Below are 24,004 nucleotides of genomic sequence, written 5' to 3'. Positions count from 1 at the left end.
TCTGGCAAAATGTGTGCTCAGCTTTTATTCTAAATGTATTACATTTTTTCTAGTTTACTGAAAATGTATGCAATATTTATGTCATTTTCACTGTTGTCTGAAATTTACTGATTAGAAAATACTTTGGATATTTTAAGAGCGGAAGGAAATCAGGCAACCATGTTTTTTCTTCTGTTTATAGTAAATTACATAACTGAAGTCATAGTTACCTACCTTCAGTAGTAAGATGACTGTTTAAAACATGTCATAAATATTAATCACTAATTATGAGTCCATGTATAATAATTCTTTTAATAATCTTCTCTTTTTCTGAGGCTGTTATAATGTTGAATGTGTGATGTGTGTTTTTAAACAGTGTAATACAACAGAAGAATGACAGAAGTGTTGTTAACGGCTACTCTGATCTATACTGTTTCAAGAACCCAGAATTTTTGCTCTTCACCTAGAAATATTTTTGTATAATGAATATGGGCTGATTTAAAACACCCACTTTCTAGATAAACATATTGGCATTCAAGTCAGAAATTGCATTCCTCTGATCAGCTGTATATTGAAAGAAAACATGTCAGAATTTGCAAAGTTTTTCTAGACTTTGAGGCAAAATGCCGAAGAATTAATTACTGCCTCATATTAATTAAGATAACAATGCAAAGCCCTTCATTAGAAGCATAGGAAAAGTTCTTCCTTGGTCCTTGGAGAGAATATTATATGCAAGCCCTGTTGTGTGGGTTGCAAGGTGTCACTGGAATTTATATGCATTACTTGTCTAATTGCAGTAAATGTAGCATGTCCAGATAGGTTTAAAAGTTGGATGGCTGTTTGTTACTTGCTGGAAATCACTTGAAACCTTGCTACTCAGAGGCAGCTGTTCACAGGTCCTTCACCTCTCCCCAGAGATAGTTGGAAGACTCTGTTGTTGGACCCTGTCTTTTATGGCAGAAGCAGTAAACATGACAGGTTGTTTGGGAGCCATCTGTTTTAAAATGGTTGCTGCTTTGTATGCAGTAATGAACTTGAGATCAGTTTTCTGTCTGTCTTCATAGTAACAGCCTTGTTTGGTGTCACAACAGGTGGAAGTTGATGGGATGAAACTAAATGTGACCAGCGAGTGGAACCTGGCTTCACCCTTGTTGTCTGTCACCATTGATGGCACTCAGAGGACTATACAGGTAATCTCACCAATGAGTCTTTGGGCATACAAATAATACTTAAATACGGGGTCTAAACTTGCTGCATCATAAAAATATGTGATGTTGTACAAACAACGTTTCTACTTGGCGACAAATTCAATCCACTAAAGCTCTGGATGCACTCAAAGTTACTTATCTAGAGTTTTGAATATCTTGCTTTTAATGAGAAGTTCCTTATTTAGACAGATGTTTACCTCAGTTTATAGGCTTTCTTTACTCAGCAGCTTGTGAGGAGATACAGTTTCTTAATAATGTAAAATAAGAAATGGTTTTCTGAAAAAAAAACCAAACAATAAAAAAACTAATCAAAACAAAACAAAACAAAAAAAAGCCCTTCTAACCAACAACAGAAACCCGCATGGGGCCTACAGTAAAATTAGTCTCTTCCTCATGTTTGAATTGTGTGATTTTTCCACTTTTGGGCATTTGCAGTTTGAAAGTCACACGACAGTGCATCTCCCATGTACCAGGTTTTTAATAGGCTTTTAAGAAATGTGATTAGTTCCGTGATTAAGAGGCTAAACATGGAAAACATATCATACTGGATGTAAATAAAAATAAAATAAAAATACTGGAAATAAAATAAATAAAAAAATTAAAAGCAAATCTGTTTTTGCTTTGATTGCATTTAAAAGACTGCAACTTGAAAATGAAACATTATTGTATCTTTCAAGGATAGTATTGCCTGAGAGAGAAATTTTCATTATGTGCCCCAAGTAAATTCTGGACTTATGTTTTGTAGATTTCTTGGGAGGAGTATGTATACCTAAAATAATTTTCTATTTTTAAGTGTGCTTTTCTTTTTTAATATTTTAATACTAGTCCATTTTGGTGCTATTTTATAAAGTACAGGCCTAATTATGAATAGGAAAAAAATACCAATATATGAATATGTAAAACCTGCCTAGGTGAAGAGCATTATATTTAGAATGGATAACTGTATTCACAAGACTTCATTGCAAACTATATTACTATATGACTGGATATATAACTGAGTAGTAACACTGTTTAGCTAATAATAGTTGAATTGGCACATAAAATTAGTTTCAAAATTAATGATAATATGATCTGAAAAAGCTTTCTTCTAGGAGCTGAGCCAGCAGTAGTGTTACTTGCACTCCCTGAGTATGACCAAACCCTATGAAATACTGCAGATCTAGCCACAGCAACAGGCATTAAGCTGACTGCATGGTATCTAGACAACAGAATGTGGAATAAGCACATATGTTGTTTCTTTCTCAGATTTTATCTGCCTTTGCTTTTAGCAAAGAAACTCAGTAGCTTGAGAAGTTATTAATCTTTTAGTGTATATATGTAAATTTATGGGAACCTTAAACTTGACCTCTGATATTCGCTCACTGGAATCAAAATTGGTTTTTTGGTTATATATTTCTGTAGACTTGTGCCACTACAAGAACCAGATTAGACAAGTGTATTCCTGTAGGTCAATTTGTCTCCAAAAGCAATTGACTCCTGAGTCTTGAAGTATCTTCTTTCAGCAAAACTTAGCCCTAGAGCCATTTAAGCAACAAATATGTATGAATCGAATAATTCCAGCTGTGCTTTATTAATTTTCAGCCAATCTAATTTTTCTTCATAGCTGGTTTCATTCTTCTAAATTTGCTCAACCAAATACAATCTTAGTGAGCATTTTATTTCTTTGAATGTTTGATTTACGCACCTTTGGCTCAATCCTGTAGTCTGGCCACAATCCAGCAAAGCATTTAAGCATAGAAGCAGGAAAAAAAAAATTTTAAATTGTTTTGGTTTGGAAATGTATTTATGTAAATTAGAGTCTAGGCATTCAAATTGTTGCATATCTGTTGCCTGTTTAAAAATAAGTAATTAAGCATGCTTCTGTATTTTCACTCCTCTGCTAAAGGCTCAATGAGTATTAGGGCAAAGCATAGCACCAACTCTGCTGCAGTTATGAAGGGCCTTTGAGTTTAAAACCCACATTTTCTAGGACAATTTCTAGAGTATGGGACCTGAGTGCCTGAGAGGTATATGCCCTGGTCACAGTCTGTCTAGGGCATACCAGGGCACAACAAGGATGTGTGGCAGCCCCCCTCCTCCTGCTTTTGTTTCCTGTGTGAGGAAGCCCATCTGTGTGCAGCAGATGGGAGCTGTGGAGTGCCTGGCCAGGTCCCCAGATGAGAGTGGGACCAGAACCCTGGGGTATACTGCAGGTCCTTTGGCTGCAGCATAAGTGCTCTGAAATCTCTGTGCTGCTTTGGATTACTGTGAAATCTATAGGATGTTACACAAAGGGAAGAAGTGATGAAAACTTGGGACCACTTGAGCAAGAGATTTCTGAGATGCAGTCTCCAGCGTGTGGGCAGACCCCATGGTATTTTTTGTAGTACACAGATTTCATCATGGGTGGTTTTTTGGTTTTTTTTTTTTTTGGTGGCTGATTTTAGTAGTTCCTCAGCTAATCCCAGTTTCTCAACGTTTTCTCTACTTATGACTAGACTCTATCTCTCATTTGGTGAGGCTGAATTTAACATATTGTGAAGTGCAGGATTTTGTTCACCAAGCAAATAACTTTTTTTTGGTACAGAAATGCTTCACTAAAATGGTTTCCTGTACTTGTTTCAAAAGATGTTAGTAACTCAGGATTTTACTTATACCTAGCTGTTATGAATTTGGGCTTTGCTGAAAATCAGAGAACTATAGGAATACAGTTACAATATACCTTCCTCAGATTTGAAGGGATTTGGTTTTATTTAATTGCAAATGCATATTTAAAATACTCTCATATAAAAACCAGGATTTGAATGTGATATAAACTTTTAGGCAATATTTAGTATAAAAATAAATGAATAAATGAGAGTCTTAATGATTCCTGTGAAGTGTGAGTGGAAAAGGGGAGGTTGATTTGAGTTGTGGAAAAGAAAAATTATAGCACCAGTGGAAAGTGGAAGGGAGGATGGTGGCTCAGTGTGGTATCCTGGAAAGTAATGACAGTTGGAAGGAAGACAACAGGCATATTTTGGGAAAATGAGGGCATTTTTACCCCTCTCTCTCTGCTCCCATATACAAGTAAGCCAGATTTCAGTGAGCCTTGTGCCTGTAGAAGTTGCCTATGACCTCTTCTGTCCCCTGGTGCATGTGAACTGGGCAGCATGTGCAAGGAAGGAATAAACTGTCTTTTCCCATAGAGTTTGAACATCTTTTATTCCCCATGGGAACTAGAATCTAAGGGGACCTCCAGATAAATTAAGGAATCCATGAAGTCCAGCAGAAGGGCTTGAACCTAACTGCAACTCTGTCCTTACTGCAGTCAGGTTGCAAGACACTGCTGGGACACTGCACAGGAGATTCAGGTATCTGCAGAGTGAACAGGTTGCTCAAGCGAAAAAATGCACGTGGGAGGAGATCCTCAAACCCTCTTTGCTCTGCCACTACTTGTGTTTGGGCAAGCTCTCAAAATACTACCCCACTGACCATTCAGACTGGGAGAATGCTCTATGGCAATGCCTCATGGACAAATTTTACAACTGCTTAGTCTTAATTTAGCTGTACTTTCATTGATCCCATCATCAAACACTCAACTCATCCTTAAATAGCTTTTAATTTCAGATAGTTCCTTGTGGCAAAAGGATGCTGAGCTAGAACCATAGAATGGTTTGGTTTTAATTATTTGTCACCATCTTTGCCAATACTTTTGTACCCCTTAGTTCTATCATATACACTCAGCTTTTCCCTGCCAAATTGTCAGGCCCACAACTTTGCTATCTTGCTGTTATGAAACCTTCTACCCTCTAAAGGTAGTGCAGGCATTCTGCCTGGACCCTGGAAAACATTTTATGGCTTTTGGCACCTTCAGCAATGCAATTTTACAATAGCGTGGTGATACTTTTGCTTTCAGTGAATTATTCTCTGGTGAACTCAAGCTCTGTAGGGTGTAGGCAGAACTCAACTGGACAAGGTCCTGAGCAGTTCAATGCCACTTTGACATTTGTCTTGCTTTGAACAGGGAATATGACTACCTGATTTCCAGAGGTCCCATCCAGCCTAACTGTTCTGTTTCTCTGTTGGGCATCCCAAACTCTACAGTAAAAAGATCTTTATCAGTCACAGCAAGGTGTAATTAAGAGAGTAATGGAGTTGCTAAAGAAGAACATGATTCTGTAAAGCTGAAAGCATCAGTCTCAAGCTTCAAGTGTTTTTGTGAATGAAATAGATGAAGATTTATCAGGGGAGCTTTCTCGACTTAGTGTTAAAGGGAATTTGGTGATGGCATCAGTTATTTTTTCATTTAATTTATTTATTGCATCAACAATTGCAGCAGGAGTAGTATATTCTGCATCCTGGGATATGACAAATTTAAGTGCTTCTCTGATACAATGTTTCTTTAGATTATTATTTTGGTCTATAATAACAGAAAAAGTGAGAATGCTGTAGGTTATGAAGTCTTTGTTCCAGGGAAATGTCTGACAGGAGAACAAAGCCTATGCCCAAGTATTCATTTCCTTCAACTCCTTAGGGACTTTTTTCATATGTGTATTTTTTGTACTTTTTTAAGAAAAATTACCTTTTTTTTTTATTTTGCTGTTTTGAGATCTCAGATGTAATCTGTGATATGATACATTATATAGGTTTTCAATTTGAAGTACCATTACCTCAGCACACTCATTTCCTTAACCCCTGAAAATTATTTTGGGAAGGTTTAGTGAGCAGTATTCATGACTGCTTGACAGTCCATTTTTTAGTGCTGCGCAATTACTGTACATACTCTGCTGTTGTCCTTTAACTATGAATTCAAAATTATTCTTGTTGGGTTGTCTCCAGAAGAGGGACTCAGAATGATCTGCAAATGGGCAGATATTTGGTTATACCCACATAGCTGTACTTTTGGGTAGAGAAAAGTCAGTGTGAGCCCCCAGCACTGAATCTTGTACAGATCCTAGCCAAATCTGGTACAGATTTCTTGTCCCAGCACTGCGTCTTGTACAGATCCTAGCCAAATCTGGTACAGATTTCTTGTCCATGGTTCATCCATGGAGAATATGTGAAGGGAAGGGGAAAATTAAAGGAAATAAAAAATTGTGGACTACAGCAGCAGAACTCAAAGCACACACCACTACCATTACTGATTATTTAATGAAAATGAATATTTTTTTTTTTTTATTCAGGAAAGAAAATGAGTGATCAGCTGATAATGTTCAATCAATCCCTCTGAAATGGGATTAGTTTTATCCTGTCTTACTCAAGATGTTTATCAAATAACATTAGTTATCATGGTATCTTATGGCATATTTTTTTTCCTCTTGGAACTATACATTTTCAAGACCAGCAATATTCAAGATGAATAGCTATAAGGATTCTGTATGTGTTCAAAGACCAAAGCATTGTATTCAGTTGCTGACAAACATTGTAGTTTTATGATATCTAAACCCTGAAAGATGAGAAATGGTTCTCTTGAACATGGTGAAACATTCAGAGAGCAAAGGGGAAGGAAGAGGAGAGGCATAAGAGTGAGAAAGAACTATGGATCCTGTAAAGAATTTGTCTCAGAGCAGTCATAGACATTATCAGATCTAGAATCACATGGCAGGAGTTTGCCTGCATAATTCCCCCCTTATAGGAGCAAGACATATCACAGCATGCCAAAACAGGGATAAATCTTACAGAAATTTTAGCCATTTTGTGATTTAATGTAGTAATAGCAAAAATTTAGAAGTTCACAGAGACGATTAAACTCCCAACTGTTGTATTGTTGTAAACTTTGGGCTGAAGTAAATGCCCTTTAGGTTAATTCTTTACCAACACCAAATAAAGAGTGTTTCCTGTGGAGGTTTTTTTGGTTGTTGTTTGTGGGGGGGGTTGTGTGGGTTTGTTTGTTTTGATTGTTTATTTTTTCGTTTGCTTTAAAGCCTTTGTCATCTACTTCTTTATAACACCTACCTACCTACTTGGAAGGCACTCTCTGTATATATGATAGCATTCCAGCATTGGTTTTAATATTAAAAAAAAAAACTTTGCGAAAACAAATAACAAGTAACAGTCACATGGGATATCATACAAAGACATATTGGGAAGGATATGTGTTTCTATTTTTCTCTTTATGGGAGGACAGAAATTCCTAAGTCATCTACTGTAATTGAATCCCAGGCATTAAAAGAGCTTTTAAAAGGTAGTGATATGGTGGCTTAACCTCTTAGAAATTGCACCTGCACAATTACCTGTGTGGGTTGATGGTCTGTAAGCCACTCGCCCTGTGTTTAACATCTGTATTTGTACTGTTTGGGAACAGATTCCATTTAGTCCTTGGAAAGGGACTGAGGTAGCTTGCAACAGGTGCCAAGGGAAGCCTGTATTTCTACATTCTGGCAAGATTCCTTTAAATGGCAAAGACTACTGCAGCACAGTGCCACTTATATCAGTCTGAGACACCTTTCACAGGTTCAAGTGCTTCACACACAGCAGGACTTTATCATCTCTTTCCCCACTGGGTGACTGCTGCCCTTGTAAGAACCTGGAAAATGTGGACATGCCCTGAGGAAGAGCAACTCACTGAGGCTTCATTTACTACAAAGCGTGAACTGAAACTGGTAATGGCTATGGGTAGAGCAGTGCACAAAATTAGGCTAACTTCCCATCTGTAGTGTAGTGCTCTAAGGGGAGAGAACGGTGGCACCACCAGTGCAGAATGTTAAATTGTGAAAAAGTAGGGTGATTCCCGAAGAGGAAAGGCTTGTGAGGCTGAAGAAGTCGGAAAATACAGTGCAACGTAGACAGTCTCCAGCATACAAGACATCTTGGTCACATTTCTAGTCTGGGATTGCATCCCTTGACTGGGATTTTGCCCGGTGGAAAGGCAGTGCTAAGATGAAGTTCTGCTGTCTAGAAGGAGAGGGAAAAGGAGACTGATAAGATCAAATCAATCACCCCTTTTTGACAAGAGGATGGCTTAATGGTTTCACAGCTACTTCTGCACTTTCTCCTCCTCTCTGACCCAACCATGGGACTCCAAAGGTAGGGATGACTTAGGTGGAAGACAGAGCTTTCCAGATGTCCAAGCATCCTCATGTACACAAAATCTCATAGGTCAAGTACTGGCAGATTAATCTGATATAACTTTGCAAGGTAAAATACTGTGGGTTTTTTTTTTCCTCTCTTCCATGTCATGGGAATAATTTGTTTTTTAATTAAACCTATATGGAGATAATTCTGGCTTGTGTTTTCCTAGGTTGAATTTTTAAGAATTTATAGGTATTGGTCAAAAAGTGGATACCATTCTCCATTTGAAATTCATGTCACAAGATATTCAGAGTTTCTGTTAGCAAGCAGTTGAAATGAAGCAATAGGGCCTGGGCTGCAAGAAATTCTGCATTCTGAAAACAGCACCATGCTGGGAAACTACCAGTGTTTCACTCAAAATTTTATCTATAGCCTATCCATAGATTTTCTGGGCTTGTAATTTTGTTTTTGGTTCAGTGTGGTTTGCTACATGTTGTTTCACTGGTAATACAGTCATGCCATAGCTTGAAAAAATTGCAAAAAAATGTTGGCTGAGTGACAATATGTGTGTTTTCTGTAAGGAATGGTCTCCAGCTTTTACTTTCTGCAAATAAAGCCAGTATATAGTAGTTCAAGATAAATGTGTTTGGGAATTTTGTATCTGTGTGTCTGTCTGTCAATCTATATATCTATCCATCTCTATCTGATTGCCTGTGCCAGTTCATATTAATTCTGACTTTGGAGGTTATCATTACTTTTTCATTTGTAAGCAAAGAAAAAAACTGCTTTTGGTCTGTTGGAGTTTCTTTCTTTTTGTACTGTTCCTTCTCTGCAGCTGCTCCTTTCCAGTAGCTTGGAGAGTCTGTGAGACCTGAAGATTTGTGGAAAATATTCTAAGATCTCATTGTTGTCTATTAAGGTCTATATGAGTTAAGAATGTCTTTCAGTAATATATATTTTATGTTTTCTTGAGCTGCTTTATCCTTCTTCATGTAAAGGTTGTTATCATTTTTATCTTCAAGTTCTCATCTATTGCAGGCTAAATGCAAAGCTGATTGTAACCGTACTGCATCTTACAATGAATAGATCATTGATACCCAACTAAGTGGAAATAATTTTCTATGGCAAAGCAGAATAATTTAAAGTCATATCACACTAACCTCTTGCAATATACTGGGATTTACAAATTAAAAAGATTATTTGTGAAATGACTGTGGTATAGTATACACAAGATAGAGGAGGAGAATCAAATACATTTTGTATGATTGTATGCACTTGTCTATTTTTACATGTGTGCATAAGCATTTTGTTTGTATATACATAGCATATGCAGTATAACATACTGTGTAACCTGTGTGTGTAAAAATACATATAATATTTATGTAACACTCACACCCATTTGACAGCTTTGAGACTGCAGATGGATTTTTTGAAGTTGTGATTTTTTTTTCCAGATTCAATTTAGCTTGTTACTTTCTCACAAGGAAAGAAAAATATACTTTTAACTCGTATGATGCTAATTAAGTTAGTTGGAAGCTTTGTCTGCTGAATCAACCAGAAAAACATTGGTTATATCTGAGATCGCATAATTTATGTCAACAATGTAATTTTACTGTATTAGCAGGTAAACACATGGGGATGTTTTGTCTTTGAACAAAGACAAATTTCCCTTGCCTTTTTGGTGTAAAGCTCCTAGCAAATAATTTGCAATTTATTAGAAAAGGAATGACAATGCATATAATTAGCTATTCTCTATTGTTACCTCTATTTGATTACTTTCCTGCTATCACATGCAATATGAAACCATCTATTATGAGGTATAGAATATGTAAATATAACTTTACAAGAGAAACTGGAGACTGGTCCTTTTTCTAAAGAGGTGGGAAATAAAAGAATAATTGTTAACCATGTCCTTTCATTTTCTTGAAAACATCAATTACATTTACAAATCCCAGAAACACAAGCCCGGCAGTGGAACAGAAATAACTCTTTTCAGAAAAATCTAATCACATCTAATAGCTGAAATTTATTTACAACTGTAATTTGAAACATTAATTATGATAATGTTCTGACTTCTTTTGTAACACAGTTCTCAAAAGCCTGGCAGTTCTCTCTTTGGTCTTGCTGTAGCATATGTTTTGTGACTTGGAGAACTTCTCTACCTTTCTTTCTTCTTTTTGTTTTTTTACATATATTTTTTTATTTATGAAATTTCTTTTTCTTCTCTGTTTGTTAACTGTTTTTCTCACCTTCCCCATTATTCCCCCACCACCATTGGCCTTCCCCCCCGATGTTAATTTAAGAGATGGAATTTAGTGCTTAAACTGACTTTTAATGTGATCGACACTGAATGCAAATCTTTGTATTTTGGACACAGCAAACAGTAGCAGTGAGGAATTGCTGTACTGTGATACCAGAGTGCTTCAGCAGTGTCAGAGCAGAAAAAATGCTGCTGATATCTTTGTCTTGTCTTGAGACTAAGGCTTTAGAAGGTGCCTTCTTTATATACATATTTATTTGGCTTTATTAAATTGGTTATTAAATTATTTTTGAAAGGGCTTGGTTTTTGCTGTGCTAGCTTATTTGGCTACAAGTGAAGAAAATCTGTGTGAGGAAATACTTTAATGATTTGGTTTTCAGTTGTGAAAAGTAAGTCAAGTTGTCAAGATACCTGGCTTTACTCTGAAAGCCTGTAAAGAAAATGACAAAAGGGCTCTATTTTTCTTTTTGTTTTGTTTTTTAAGTTGTGTTTTTCTATGTGACAGGGAGATTAGCCAAAAAAATGGAATTTTTATTAGGACATGAAAAGGTCTCTAATGACCCTTGAAAGCGGACAAAAGGGTAGCACAATAAGTGACAGAACTCTAACGAGGGTGGAGGGCATTCCAGGAAAAAAAGAAATTAAGTCCTTTAATTTTTTTCGGCTTGCCATTTTCTGACAGCTTATCAAGTGGTTGGGACTTGTTTGTTTTGGCATGTGGTTCATTCATTGTAGGCAGCCGGTACTTTGTTCTTCTTTGTGGTTTCCAAAACCTGATTGTGTTTATCCTAGACTGTGGGAAAAGTGTATATTCCTGTTTCCTTTATAAAAGTAAACGTCAGGTTTTGTATGAAATTTTATTTCCCATATTTTCCATTCCATTAATCATTATTGTTGAAATATGTCAGGCTCTGGCACATCACCCTTTGTTTTCATATGATTGTACAGATTGCAATGTCAGTGTGTGACCTGTTAAGTCAAAAAATAAGCATGTTTGGGCTGTAGTAATTATTACTTCATAAAGTGTAGCTGAGGAACATGCACCATTAGTGAAAAGGGCCCAGGATTTAATTTATTGCTATTAAAATTGTTTTGGGGGATATCTAGCTATTGCTGTGTAGCACTTTCTCATTTGGTCCACAGAAGGCAGGACTTAGGGGAGCCATGATGAAGGCTCTTCATATACCTGTAGGTAGCTGTAGAAAGGAAGGGAATAATCTGTGTTTCCTGTGTGTAATGAAAAAGAGAAGAATTAATATGTGTAATAAAGTTGAAGTAAGGGTTATTTTAATCAAATATTTGGAAAAAAACTTCCTAATGGTAAAGATGCAGAAGAACAGGATAAATTGTTTAGGGAGACTGTGAAATTTTTGCAATTGAAAGATTTTGAGAATGTGTTAGAAATACATCATTTGGGAGAGACACTGATGTGTTTTGATTCTGCTGGGAGTCCTAGGCTAGAAGATCTCTCAAGATTATTAGCAGCCCTGTTTTTAGGACTTTTTGTCTTCAAAATGCTGAAGGCTTCTGTGCAGTTCTTTGCAATAATACTTATCTTCTCCGATCTGTGCTTTGGTAATTGTATGTACACTTGGTTTTGTGTAAAATTAGGGCTGTGTTCCTTGACTAGGGACCTATGTGGGCCATAGTTTAAACAGTAGGAACTAACTGTGAGAAAACACTTTTAGGAGAAAACGAGTCACAGGAAGAAAGAATTCTTTACACATTTTGCATATTTAAATTATTTTTAATACTGCGCGAAACCAGTAATGTATTTTCTCTTGCATTGTCTTGTCGCTTACTGACAACGTAATATTTGAAGACTGTTAATAACTTCAATCAACTCCTGAACCACAGTAGGTGACCAGACATTTCATAAGGTCATTTTTTTCTTCTGTTTTCAAAGTAGCATCATTGGAGGTTTGCATTTTAAAAAGAGATTAAAATGTCTCTCATTAGGAGAGAATAAAGATAATAACTGAATGTGAGTAACAGGAATACAGAATCACAGACGTTTAGAGATGGCAGAAGCCTCATTATTCATGACATTCGAGCACAAGGTTGCTCTTGTGTTGTACTTGGCCATATTGTCTTCATTGTTCTTCAAAAATAAATTTTATTGAGTTGACTGAATTAAAACCAAAATCTGAGATGAAGTAACATTAAGACTTCTAGTACTTCTGTTGAAGGAAATTATTTTATCTGTTTTATGTATAGATTTGTGTATTAAATTTTTTTTGATTACAGTAATGTGACAAAGGAAATTGAACGGTTCCAAACTTTGAGTTGCTATAATCAATTCTTATATTTGTGTTTTTCAGCGGATTTCTCGGAATGCCTCTGGAGAGACAAACATTCAGTTTCTAGGCACAGTGGTAAGCATGTGATAACTGTGTTGTCAAGAGTTAAGTTGGTAGAAGAATATAATGCAAAAAAAGTATGTAAATTAGCCTTTTAGCACATTTACACTTGTAGTTATGGTGGTTAATATTATGTGTAAATATTCTGAGGTTAACAGGTGAGTGTAGACCAACTGAAGCTAACTTCCAAGGCACAGTACCTGTGTTCTACCTTTCTATTGGTTCAAGTCTGCGTCTGTATCATTTAGAAGGGATTTTAAAGTAACTGCTTGTAGGTTTGTAAGCTTGTTGCAATATACTGAGGTTTGATCCATATCAGGATCAATCCCACTCTTCCTCACCACATGAACTTTCTGATCTCTATTGCTTCACCGTATCACATACCCCTATATCCCAGAGTGGGTCAGTAACTGTCTTAGGAAAACACTAATTAGTAATGCAAAATATTCCATTCTTTTCTCACTCTAATCAGATTTGGTAGCTCTGTAGTTCTCTCAGATTTTGCTTGCTGAAGTATGCTTAAAATCCTAGTCAGATTTTGTACCATTAGGCAGAATTTACTCAATAAAATTATTATGTGGAGGAGTCAAGTATAATATAGAAACTAAAGTTTTATGTTAGGTTATGGGTGCTTAAAAACATATATGTGATTGAAGCAACTTCCAGTTCTGTGATTTGTAAGATTAAAGTGCAGTCATTAAAATTTCCAAGTTCCAGATGCATCTAAAAATAGTTCTGAAAACAAAATAAAATTGAGGTAGCCTCTAAAGTATGTTGCTCTGCTTGCTGCAAACAGATTTCACTGTAGTGATGTTAACAGTGAAAAGCCTGAGAATGAAACATTCAGTGTAGAATTTAGTCCTAACATCTTTGTGCACTATATGTTTTGGACACAAGTGGATTAGGATTGCATGTGATCATGCTTTCATTCTACTTACTTGTGATTAGTTCTTCTACAAGCCCTATGATGCCATTGTTTTTAAGGTGTAAAGCGGTAAGGGTAAACTTAGCAAGAATACCTTGCATTTATGTTTTTACCTTATGTGTTGGTTTTCAGAAATGAAAAGTGCCCCTAAGATTTTTTACTTCTATAAATACATCTCTGTGTATGTATGTTTGTCTTAGTCACAAGAGGAATGGCAGTGACATAAAGACATAAAAATGAAGTTTTGTTCTGCAGTGTTGTATTTATGATGACACTCCAGCTCTGGAGTTGCAACCTGGATATGTGAGATTGCTGCTGATCAGATAGTCTTTGTGTGAGAAGAAAATAATTACTCCAAGTAGATAAGATGTAAACACAAATGCCACTTGATAATACTAACTTGATTTTAATTGATTTCTCTGTGAGTGGGTGCTATATCAGGGAAAATTCTGATTGTATAGTTAGTGACATTAAATATTAAATCTGTTGTTCAAATTAGATATGAAAATACTTTGTATTCATTTGTTAGAAGTGCCCTGAAGTCCCACTTACAGACCAGAACTCATGTTCTGGGCTTTATGCAACAGGAAAAGATTATAAAAGTGGGAAAAGAATTTATGTGCTTTTAGCTTAAAAAAAAAGATGATAAAACAGCTAATGGATGGTAATATATATTAGATCTTACTGACTAGCTCATGTGTGTTTATTGAATCCTAGTTATTTGGGGAAATCCAGTATGTGATTACAACTAAAATTCTCAGGAGGACTAAACAGAAAAGCCTTTACTACTCTGAGATTTTTTTATATAATATAAATTATGCACATCCTGCTGATCAAACCCAGAGAGAGAACTTCAGCAATCAGGGTTGAGAAGCAGTAATGAAGTCTGCTTCTCAGGGTTTGCTCCAATACCAGTTTTCCCATAGAATCCAAGGCAGAGTCTGTGCCTGTGCCTCTCTCCGTTCCTCTAGCCTACTGTTCTCCTTTTCCCTAAGTCCTGCTATTTCACTTGTCCTTTGCTCCTTTAACTTCCTTGTACTCTTCTGATTTAAACTTAATACACTCAGTTTAGGTAATGGGGGGGAAGATACAGTGATATCCTCTGCAAATTGCTGCACATATAGATACACAGTCTATATGTGTGTATGTGTACACAAAGACAAATGTAAATGTAAAAGAAAACCTTACCTTAATGAAGGCCCTAGAAATATATTTTGGGTTCACAATTACATATCTCTTAATAAAGCCTTGCTAATGCAGTCAACTTCGGAAGAGTTTAAAAGGAATATTTAGCAGTGAAAGACTCTGGATTGCTCATCATTATTATAATGTATTGTTGTCAAAATAATAAATGGCTCACAAAGTTGCTTCTCTACTTTTTTTTTTTTTTTAATAGTAGCAAGCATAAAGGATAACATATTGAGCATTCTGTGTTCCTTTCAATCAGGGCAAATGTTGATGGCACTCCAGTGGTACCAGGCAGCACAGTGCTTATGGAATGCACAGACCATTGACCAGTCCAGCAGTATATATTTTTAGAACCAGCTTGTAAGGAGCACAGCTTGCCATCTTGTCGGGAAGGCATCAGCTTCAATAAATGGCTTCTCTTGATTTTTTGACATTGGGTAGAAACAACTCTGTTACTGGATTTTGACAAAATGCAAGCCCCTGCTCCAGGAAGGCAACTGACACTCTGAGAGGAAGTGAAAGCTGTGCTTCCCTATTAGAAATATCCTGGCTGTTCCAGTTAGTTAGGTGGACAGGGAAGACTGCATTGCAGATGAAAGACAGCAGTATAATATGAATTTTGCTGCATATCATATGGTAGACATCTGGACAGTAAGATGAATGGTTCTGTTAGTGTAGCAGCATATTTCTGTTATTTTAGAGAACAGGAAAAATCATGTTGCTTTCTTCAGTGATATTATAGCTTTGAGTGCATACTGTTAGCATCACTTTGGGGTCTACATGGATTTGTAATAATGTTTTTGTTTGTTTCTGATCATATGTAGAAATTCATTGCTACTTGAACATTTCTCTCCAATTTGTAGAGGCATTAGATAGCTTATTTTCTCCAAATTGTTCTTTGATAGAGGGTTGTGAGTCTCAGATATGACAGGGACTCATGCTTTTAGAAGAGGTACCAGGGTGTTTCTGCCTGAGGAGCGAGCAACTTGTAGCTGTAAGAAACAGTTGTTGAATGGGAAATTGCACTGGTTTGTATTAATTTTCTTGTGAGGGTAGCATTTTGAGTCCTGATTAAATTATTGCAGAGGAGATCCTGGATTATTGCTGTAAGTGAGATTTTACATGAGTTTTTGATCATTTGTCACCTCTGATGAATGTCAGTAGATGTGGTGTGCTGATGGAGTCCTGCTATTTTGCCACTTTACACTAATTTTTTTCAGATATTGTATTTATTAAAAGCATTACCATAACAACAAGTAATCTGGTTGTGCTATATATTGTGTAAAGAAAAAGGAAACAAGATAGTACGTGATTCAGAATAATGTCCAAAACTGTGCCCAAAAGGAAGAATATAGGAAATAAGGAAGCAGTCCTTTATGGGCTGTATCCTTTGGGCAGCTCACAAAACTAGGTTTGTCAAAAATGTAGAATCACAGAATTGTTTAGATTGTAAAAAAACCTCCAATATGATTAATTCCAACCATCAACCCAGCATTGTCAAATCCACCATTAAACCATGTCCCCAGGTGCCACGTCTATGCATCTTTTAAATACCTTCAGAGACAGTGACTGCACCACTTTCCTGAGCAGCCTGTTCAATGCTTGACAACCTTTTCCATGAAGAAATTTTTCAAAATATCCAATCTAAACATCCCCTGGTGTGGCTTAAGGTAGTTTCCTCTCATCACTTGTTACCTGAGAGACCAATCCCCACTTGGCTACAACCTCCTTTCAGGCATTTGTAGAGAGTGGGAAAGTCCCCCCAAGTTTCCTTTTGTCCAGGCTAAAACCCCAGCTCCCTCAGCTGCTCCTCACAGGACTTGTTCTCTGGAGATAAAGATCATATGAAGTAGATACATAAAATCTATAGAAAAACAATGAGAACTATACATAGAGTTTCTGCTTGAGCTTCTGGTTCAGCCTCTGCAATTCAAAAAACTGGATGTTTGAATACTCAGAGGACCAAAAAGTCCACCCTTCATTCCTGTCTTTCTAATTACCCTCCAGTTTCTGTTGTGTCTTTTGTCTTTTCATTCTACCTTCTGTTCTCTTATGTGAGAGGAATGTTTTTTGATGACCCACTGCTGGCCCCAGTCATTTGTTGGTTATTCAGGCCTCTCAGCTGGACTTCAGCAATGAAATACGTCTGGGCAGGCAGCCTTTAACACTAAGAAAACTGCAAGTATATAGAGAACTGCAGATTATTGTGCAAGCATTAAATGTATTCTAGACTGTGTGTAGAATTTCAAATAAAGAAGTTGTGTATGTTCAGATAATGAGCAGCCTGGCTCCATCACATCTGTAATGTCATTGTCAGCTTTGGGCTGCAGGCCATGCTTGACAGTGATGCTCTGCTGACCCAGTGGAGCACTTTCCTCAAAGGAGACAGTCCCTATCCTCTGCTCATCATTTATTCTGTTTCTTTGATCTTCTCGAACATCACAGCAGAAATATGAACAGTTATTTTTATTCCTCTGAGGAATGATGAAAGAACATATGCATGACGTACTGCTCAGTATATTACTTAACGATATAGGGGAACACAACACAGGAGCCCACGTGGAACAGATTGAAATTACTCTGGCTTAAGAGTCAAGCCAGCTTTAGTTGCTTTCTGAGTTTCCTAGCACTGTTTTCTTGGTTCATCCATCTCACTGGAGGTTTTTCCATTTCTTCAGTCTGATCACCAACGGAGTGCTTTTTGCCACCTTTGATTTACAAAATACTTTGTTTTGCTGTGGTAGCTTATGCTCTCTCATGATCATTACTAGCCTGTTGATACTACGCGTCCTTTTCTTCAGCCTTTTTGCAGACCCATTTAAAACAGTCCCGAAACCCATCACTGCAACCAGATCTGCAAATTGCAGGTCGAGAACACTGGATTTAGGAAAACTAGTCTCTGTCAAGCCCTGGCCATGCTTTTTAGCATAGTCGGCATACATTCCATTGCAGTAGTAATTGCAATATCAATGAATTCTGGGTTTTAGCTACTTCCAGATTGGCAAAGGGATATACCATACACAATTGAGGTTATTAATTTTGTATGCTGTTCATGGCAGTCAGAAATGGAGAGCTTTACATAGAGGCATTCCTCAAAATCTTTGCCTTTACATCCTGTCTTACTGTATTGTCTTCAGTAATGTATCTAAGGTAATCTTAGGAGCTGCAGGCTAGTGTACCAACTTCTCACTGCTGATTCTCTGTTCTGCTCCCTCTTGCCATGACTTATCTGCTTTTGCTTCAACAGCAAACTTCTAACTTTTTGTTCCATTACTGAGACTTACAAATTGTCCTGAAACCCTGCAGTCTGTCTATAATCTCACCAGCAGACAGCTTCCTCCTCCTTTTTTCCTTCTCCCTGCATTCTTATAAAGCTTTGGCTGTATGAGTCTGATTCAGCTCACAATGGCAAATGTTTAACAACCTGCTTCTTTCACCCTTAGAAATCATTGCAGTTCTTAACAAGTTCTTTTAGTTCTTTATGCTTTTCTTTCTATATGCAACACTTCTGAAATTAGATACTGAAGATTTATGGAGACTTTCAAACATTGGTTGAAGACCTGCAGAGGTTACAAAGGTGGTATTTATTGGAATATGTAGAGTACTAACCACAAGAAAATAAATACAGGCCAGTAGGTGTTTATTTTGCAAGCTAATATATTTTTTAAAATGTTTTTTTTACTCTTCCTATTCACAAGCCTCAAGATTAGGGTCCCTGCTGATCTAAAGGGAATTGTACTGTTGTATAGGGTTTTTTATTCCTTTTAATCCATTTTCAGAGGCACTGTGAACTACAGTGCTTGTAGTAGTAGAGCTATCATCAGTGGCATTTCAGTAGTGCAAAAGGTGTCCCCAGAAAAAACATGCAGTTGTTTCTTTCTGAAAGCATTAACTTCTTCAAGTCCCTTTTGAACATGGGTGATGAGAATCCTGAGACTCACTGGTGGAAAGTGGGAAACTCGTGCAACAAGGATTTATTTCACTTGTGAATATAGTGACCATTATTAGGACTCAGCAGTGAGAATTGTTCCAGTTCATGAGATGTGAATGATGAGGTGCAGTCACACAGGTACATATGCTGTTCACATTTCAATTCTGTTATTAATTTTTCCATGTTTTAAAGCAGAAGGTATAGTGAATATATTAAAACTGTCCACTGGGGGCAAACTGAAAAGTACCTGAGAGATTTAGAAATACCGGTGTTACCAAAAGCCATGTCCCTAAAATCAAAATAATCAGATTATCTGGGAAATTTTGCTCAGGAGTCCTTTGAAAAGAGAAATAACAAAATGCTTGGAGCTCTTTCTGAATTTTACTCTTGTGACTTAAAAAAAACCCAGAAGTGCCACAAGTTCCCACAGAACAACTTCTTGTAGTCTTTGCCTGAGATCTCTGTGAACAAGAGGTGGTGGTGCCAAGGTGAAGCTGAAGGTGCATAGGTGCTTGTTGGATATCTGATTGGCTGCTGCCAGATTTCCCTCATCTGAACTATGGATTTTTGGTCTTGTTTCCGTAACAGAGCCAGTGCTCTTCAGAAGACTTATGAGAACATAGCTATGGTACTTGTAGGTAGATAGACTTACCTTATCTTTGAATCAACTTGGCTGAAATTGATCAGCGGTTTAAATAGTTTGTGTGGATGCAAATTGTATAAGGAGTTTGGGACGGGGATTGAGAGGTAGAAATCTGCATTGCAAGCCCTGCTTTCTTACAAAACCAGGCTGGAAATAGGCTCTTGCACTTAAATTCTAGTGTTTCGTTTCTTGTTTATTTTTTATCTTGGCATTTTCTTATGTTTTCCATTAGAGTTTTACTTTGCAGGAAAAGAAGTGTGATAACATCATAAGTAGATCAGGATTTCTGTGAACGCCCTTAGTGCTGGTGGATTCTGTAGTGTGTGTGCTATCTGTAGTGTAGTGGTCTTTGTTTATAATAAATGGTGCCCCTCATCCCTCAGAAATAAGTGAATGGACAAATCAGGATTTTTGATTTTCCATACTTCATTCAACAATTTTCTTTCATATTGAGCTCAGTAACACTTTAGGGACAAGGACTGAACTTAGTTGGTTAACCTGTTACTTCTTGGAAAACAAGGGGACAGCTTACCCAAAAGTGTAACTCAAGTGATTTACTTTGGTAGACTATGATTTACCACTGAAATAATTGTTAATTGGTTTATTTGGCAGAAGAAGTGTTGGTGGGGTTTTTTTAACAGTATCAAGACTGTTACCTCATAGTGAAGATGAGTGTTTTCTTACGATGTTGTTTACTGCCAGGTACTAAATATACATGTAGCCCATGTTTTTAAACAGCCTTTTGGTGTCTGCAACTTTGGCATATAGCCAAGAACTGTTTAGGAGGTATTAATTTATATGACTTTAAAGCTTAACTAGGAATCTTAATGAAACAAAGGCATGATGAAGTTAGTAAAGCTAATTTAATTCTCTGAAAGTAAATTTTAAATGAAGTTTTTATTGATAATAAATATACTTTGTTTCTCATTAGTCTTCTAGGCTTCAGAGGTAATATCAGTAAAATAAACATGTTTTACAAAGATTTAACATTAAAAATGCTATTAATATGACCCTTGGTACACCAGCACAATTAGATTTCAAAGTGAGCATTTAGGATGTAACAGCGATTAATGACAACCATCGAAAACAATTTTGAACTCCATCAGTTTAACTCAGGAGGGTAAACTTAATATGATAATTTATCTAGTTGAATTGTATCAGCTTAGCAGGAAAGTATGCAAATATGTGACCCTTACCTAGAATCTAAATGGATGCTGTGCTGATAGATTTATCAGTTCCATTAAAGAACTTTAGGGAACTTTGGAATTTCAGCAATTGTTCCCTTGGAGGTTGAAAACCAAACCTGATCTCATACTGGGACCATTCTGGTCTGCATATTTCCATAATTTGCCTTTGCTACTAATATGACAGCAAGACGCAAATAACTGTTTCTAATAATATCAAATGGAGTTGTGGAGGACAGCATTTTAATGTAGTAAAAGACCTCCCCGTGGGGTTGTTATTGCCACTATAGAACAGCAGTTACACAGTTGCAACAATAGTCTCTTAATTGATTCGTTTAATTAGCAAGAGATGAAGCTTGTGCTGCATCTTGTCATCTGTTATCATGGGGGTGGCTACAGAGAGAATCTTTGCATTTGTCACTCTATACAGTCACATTTAAGCAGAGTAAAAGGCATTGCACCTATAGAGGTGCAATGGTGAGAATGTTATGTGAGCATGCTTTCAATCAGGTTTTCAGTATGTGGACATGTCTGGTTTAAGAATGTGCATGGTCTCTGGGGTAGAATTTATGACAAAGCATTGTTTTACTGGGGGAAAATCTTAATCCAGCAATGCCAGGCATTTCTAACCTAAATATGCAAATCTAAGTATTACAGGAATGGTGGGTTATTTGGGGCATCACTGTTGTAGACTAGATTTACTTGGAAGAAATAGGGTCAGATTAGTGAAACCAGCCATCTGCCTTGTGATTGTTTTTTCATGGCATTTTTGTCTCCAGACTAGATAAACAATGAGTTACATGAGCACATGGTCCATGGTAGGGAGCATGTGTAAAAGAGGGACTTTTTTTGTGGTTGGTTTTCCCCAGAGTAGTTATGAATACAGATACAGTGCTGTGCTTGTTTCTAGGAGATGAAGTCATCTTTTTACTGAGATCTATTTTATTTACATTTTAAGGGTATATAAATAGATATATTTTAAAGACATGTAAATATATTTGGAGCTTCAGTTTCATTTTTTTTCTTCTCCTTGGTTTAGCTTTGTCTTCTGTTCAAGGTTATTCTTCCTTATGGAAGGAAATATTTCTAGAAGGGGACAAGCTTCTTGTTAAATGCTAATTAAGAAAATGAAGGTTAAGTTGGCATACTTCCATTGTCATAACACTGACCTAGAATAAGGGATCTCTTACTAATCTGAAATAAATTAGAGGGGGAGGCAAGTAATTCTGTGCATGTGAAACACTTGAGATATCTTCTCCTGATCTGTTTTTTAAATAACTCTGCTTTGGGGGTTTTTTTGTTTGTTTGGTTCTGGTTTTCCACTTGTGTGCTGTAGTGTTGGACATGCCATCTAATTTTGGAATACGATGGTCCTGTTGCTCTGGAGCAATAAGCTGTCAGAGAAGGCATGCTTTTTAGGACAATTTAAGCAAAGATTTAGCCCACTTATCATTAAAGATCCCATGGTAATTTCCACAAGGTTCTGAGATTGCTTCATATTCTGAGAGTCTTGGCCAAAGTCCACTTTGTGTAATTACCTTCTGTCTGCACAAATCCCTAATGCAATTTTAGATGTGTTCGGTATTTTTCACTTCCTGTCTTAAGTAGTGAAAATATTGCTACACACTGCTCATAATTACTGTGGGTTATAGCCTAGGTTCAAATAAAGAGATTACTTAGTGAATTTTATGTTCCCATTGTAAAACACCAGAATATGTGACAAAAGATGAGTAAACAGTAGGAAATAAATTAGATCTGCAAACCGTTTGAATAATTTTTGACTGTTCTGTTTCACTACATTTTGTCTGGCTCTGAGCTAAAGTATCTCTACTGCTAGGACCATCGTTGAGGGAAAGACCAACTCTCAGACCATGTCAGAGGTCAAACTTAACACACTGCATGGTTCTTTGAAGCAGGTCAGAAATCAGTGTGGGGCTCTAAGTGCTGTTGTCGTGTGCTCAGTTGACTTTTACATGCATTTCATGCTTTTTTGTTCCCACAGCTGACATCCTTGTCTGTGATAAGATTTCTCTCTTAACTAAAACTGGTTTCAGTTCCTCTTTCTGCGTGCTTTCATGAACTCCACAATGTATGCTCAACCATGCTGTCTTTAAAATGGTCAGCTTCTGTGCTGTCTCGTTTGATAGAATTTATTGCATTCTGCTTGAAGTCAGTGCCTTCATCACTAAAGCCTTATGTTACTTTGTTGTATACCATGTCAAATCTTTTTTCCTGATATTTCATTTCCTCTTTCTAGTAATCCTTTCTTTGTTTCTTCTGCCATATTTATCTTCTCCATCTTTTCTCAGATTGCTTCTCTTCTGCATTTCCTGTATCAGATCGTGATTGTTTTAGACATACTTGTGTTTTAGGTTGGATTTTTTTTCCTCTCTAGAAAGATGTATGGTTTGAGAAGAAAGATAATAGTACTAATCTGACATTGACTTTCATTAGCTTTTCATTTTTTTTCTCTAAGTCGCATTTAGGGGAAGAATAAACTTTAGAAATATTGCTATGCGTCAGCAAGTCATACACCTACTGGAGTTTACATGTTAGTATTATAGATGGGGAATACCAGGGACTCTTGTAACACAAAAATTGTCCCTTTGTTTATTAATTTTCTTCATAACATGTAAAATCTGTATTTTGAAGGATTTAAAATTTTTCTCAGTGTTCATTAAAAATATTCTGCAAATTACAGGGGAATTTATCATGCAGGAACACACAGTTCATTTCATTTTTTTATGAAACTAAAGTTTTATATAAATTCTCCTCTGTGTAAAGTACATTGAAAATTATGCAAATGTTTTAAAAAATATCCTTTGCATCCCCGCTCATCTGAAGGACAGAACTCCACGCTGCTGCAAGTGCTGACCTGGTACAAGCAGGCAGTCTCCATCTTCATTTCATTCATGCTATTTGATATTTATAGTCCTTGCCCACAGCAAGGCAGAGGAAGGTGAAGGACAGAGCAGTGGTAGTAGGAAGTATCATGCTTGTGTGACCATCTCCCAAACACCAGTCTTATGTCTTGGAGAGGTGCCATGTTGGCAGGGTGCACAGGAAGTATTCGCATAGCAAATTGTGTTATGAGCAGCAGAACCACAACAAGGTTCTTCCTGCATCTAATGATGTTTGATTGGGGGGAGGGAGAGAGAAAAGGGAGGTCAGGGCAATGTGGATGGAAAGGAAGGGCCCACACTATTGTGAGGACAGTGAAAACAAACTGCCCCTGTGCCAAAGACCTTCAGCGTATATGACATAGCAGTGCTGGGTGGGCCACAGGACAGTCAAGGCCAAAAAGCCCCGTGGGTAGGAAAGCTGTGGTAATGTCCTGTGTCTCCACTAGAACTC

The 24,004-nt window shown here is 36.9% G+C and overlaps 1 protein-coding gene across 3 annotated transcripts in view; it reads left to right on the top strand.

The window, feature by feature from the left end:
- Nucleotides 1-24,004, top strand: part of PCCA (propionyl-CoA carboxylase subunit alpha) — a 273,781-nt gene that overhangs the window by 201,912 nt on the left and 47,865 nt on the right. For all 3 annotated transcript variants that reach the window (XM_085057123.1, XM_085057133.1, XM_085057141.1), the window contains 2 exons: nt 1,071-1,169; nt 12,741-12,794. In XM_085057123.1, the coding sequence (XP_084913249.1) occupies nt 1,071-1,169; nt 12,741-12,794 (153 nt within the window). The remainder of the gene's footprint in view (nt 1-1,070; nt 1,170-12,740; nt 12,795-24,004) is intronic.

Source organism: Lichenostomus cassidix, chromosome 1 (genome assembly GCF_008360975.1).
Source record: "Lichenostomus cassidix isolate B80296 chromosome 1, HeHo_3.0, whole genome shotgun sequence".
Taxonomy (NCBI): domain Eukaryota; kingdom Metazoa; phylum Chordata; class Aves; order Passeriformes; family Meliphagidae; genus Lichenostomus; species Lichenostomus cassidix.
Note: the sequence above shows the minus strand (reverse complement) of the source record. Positions and strands in the feature narration are given on the sequence as shown.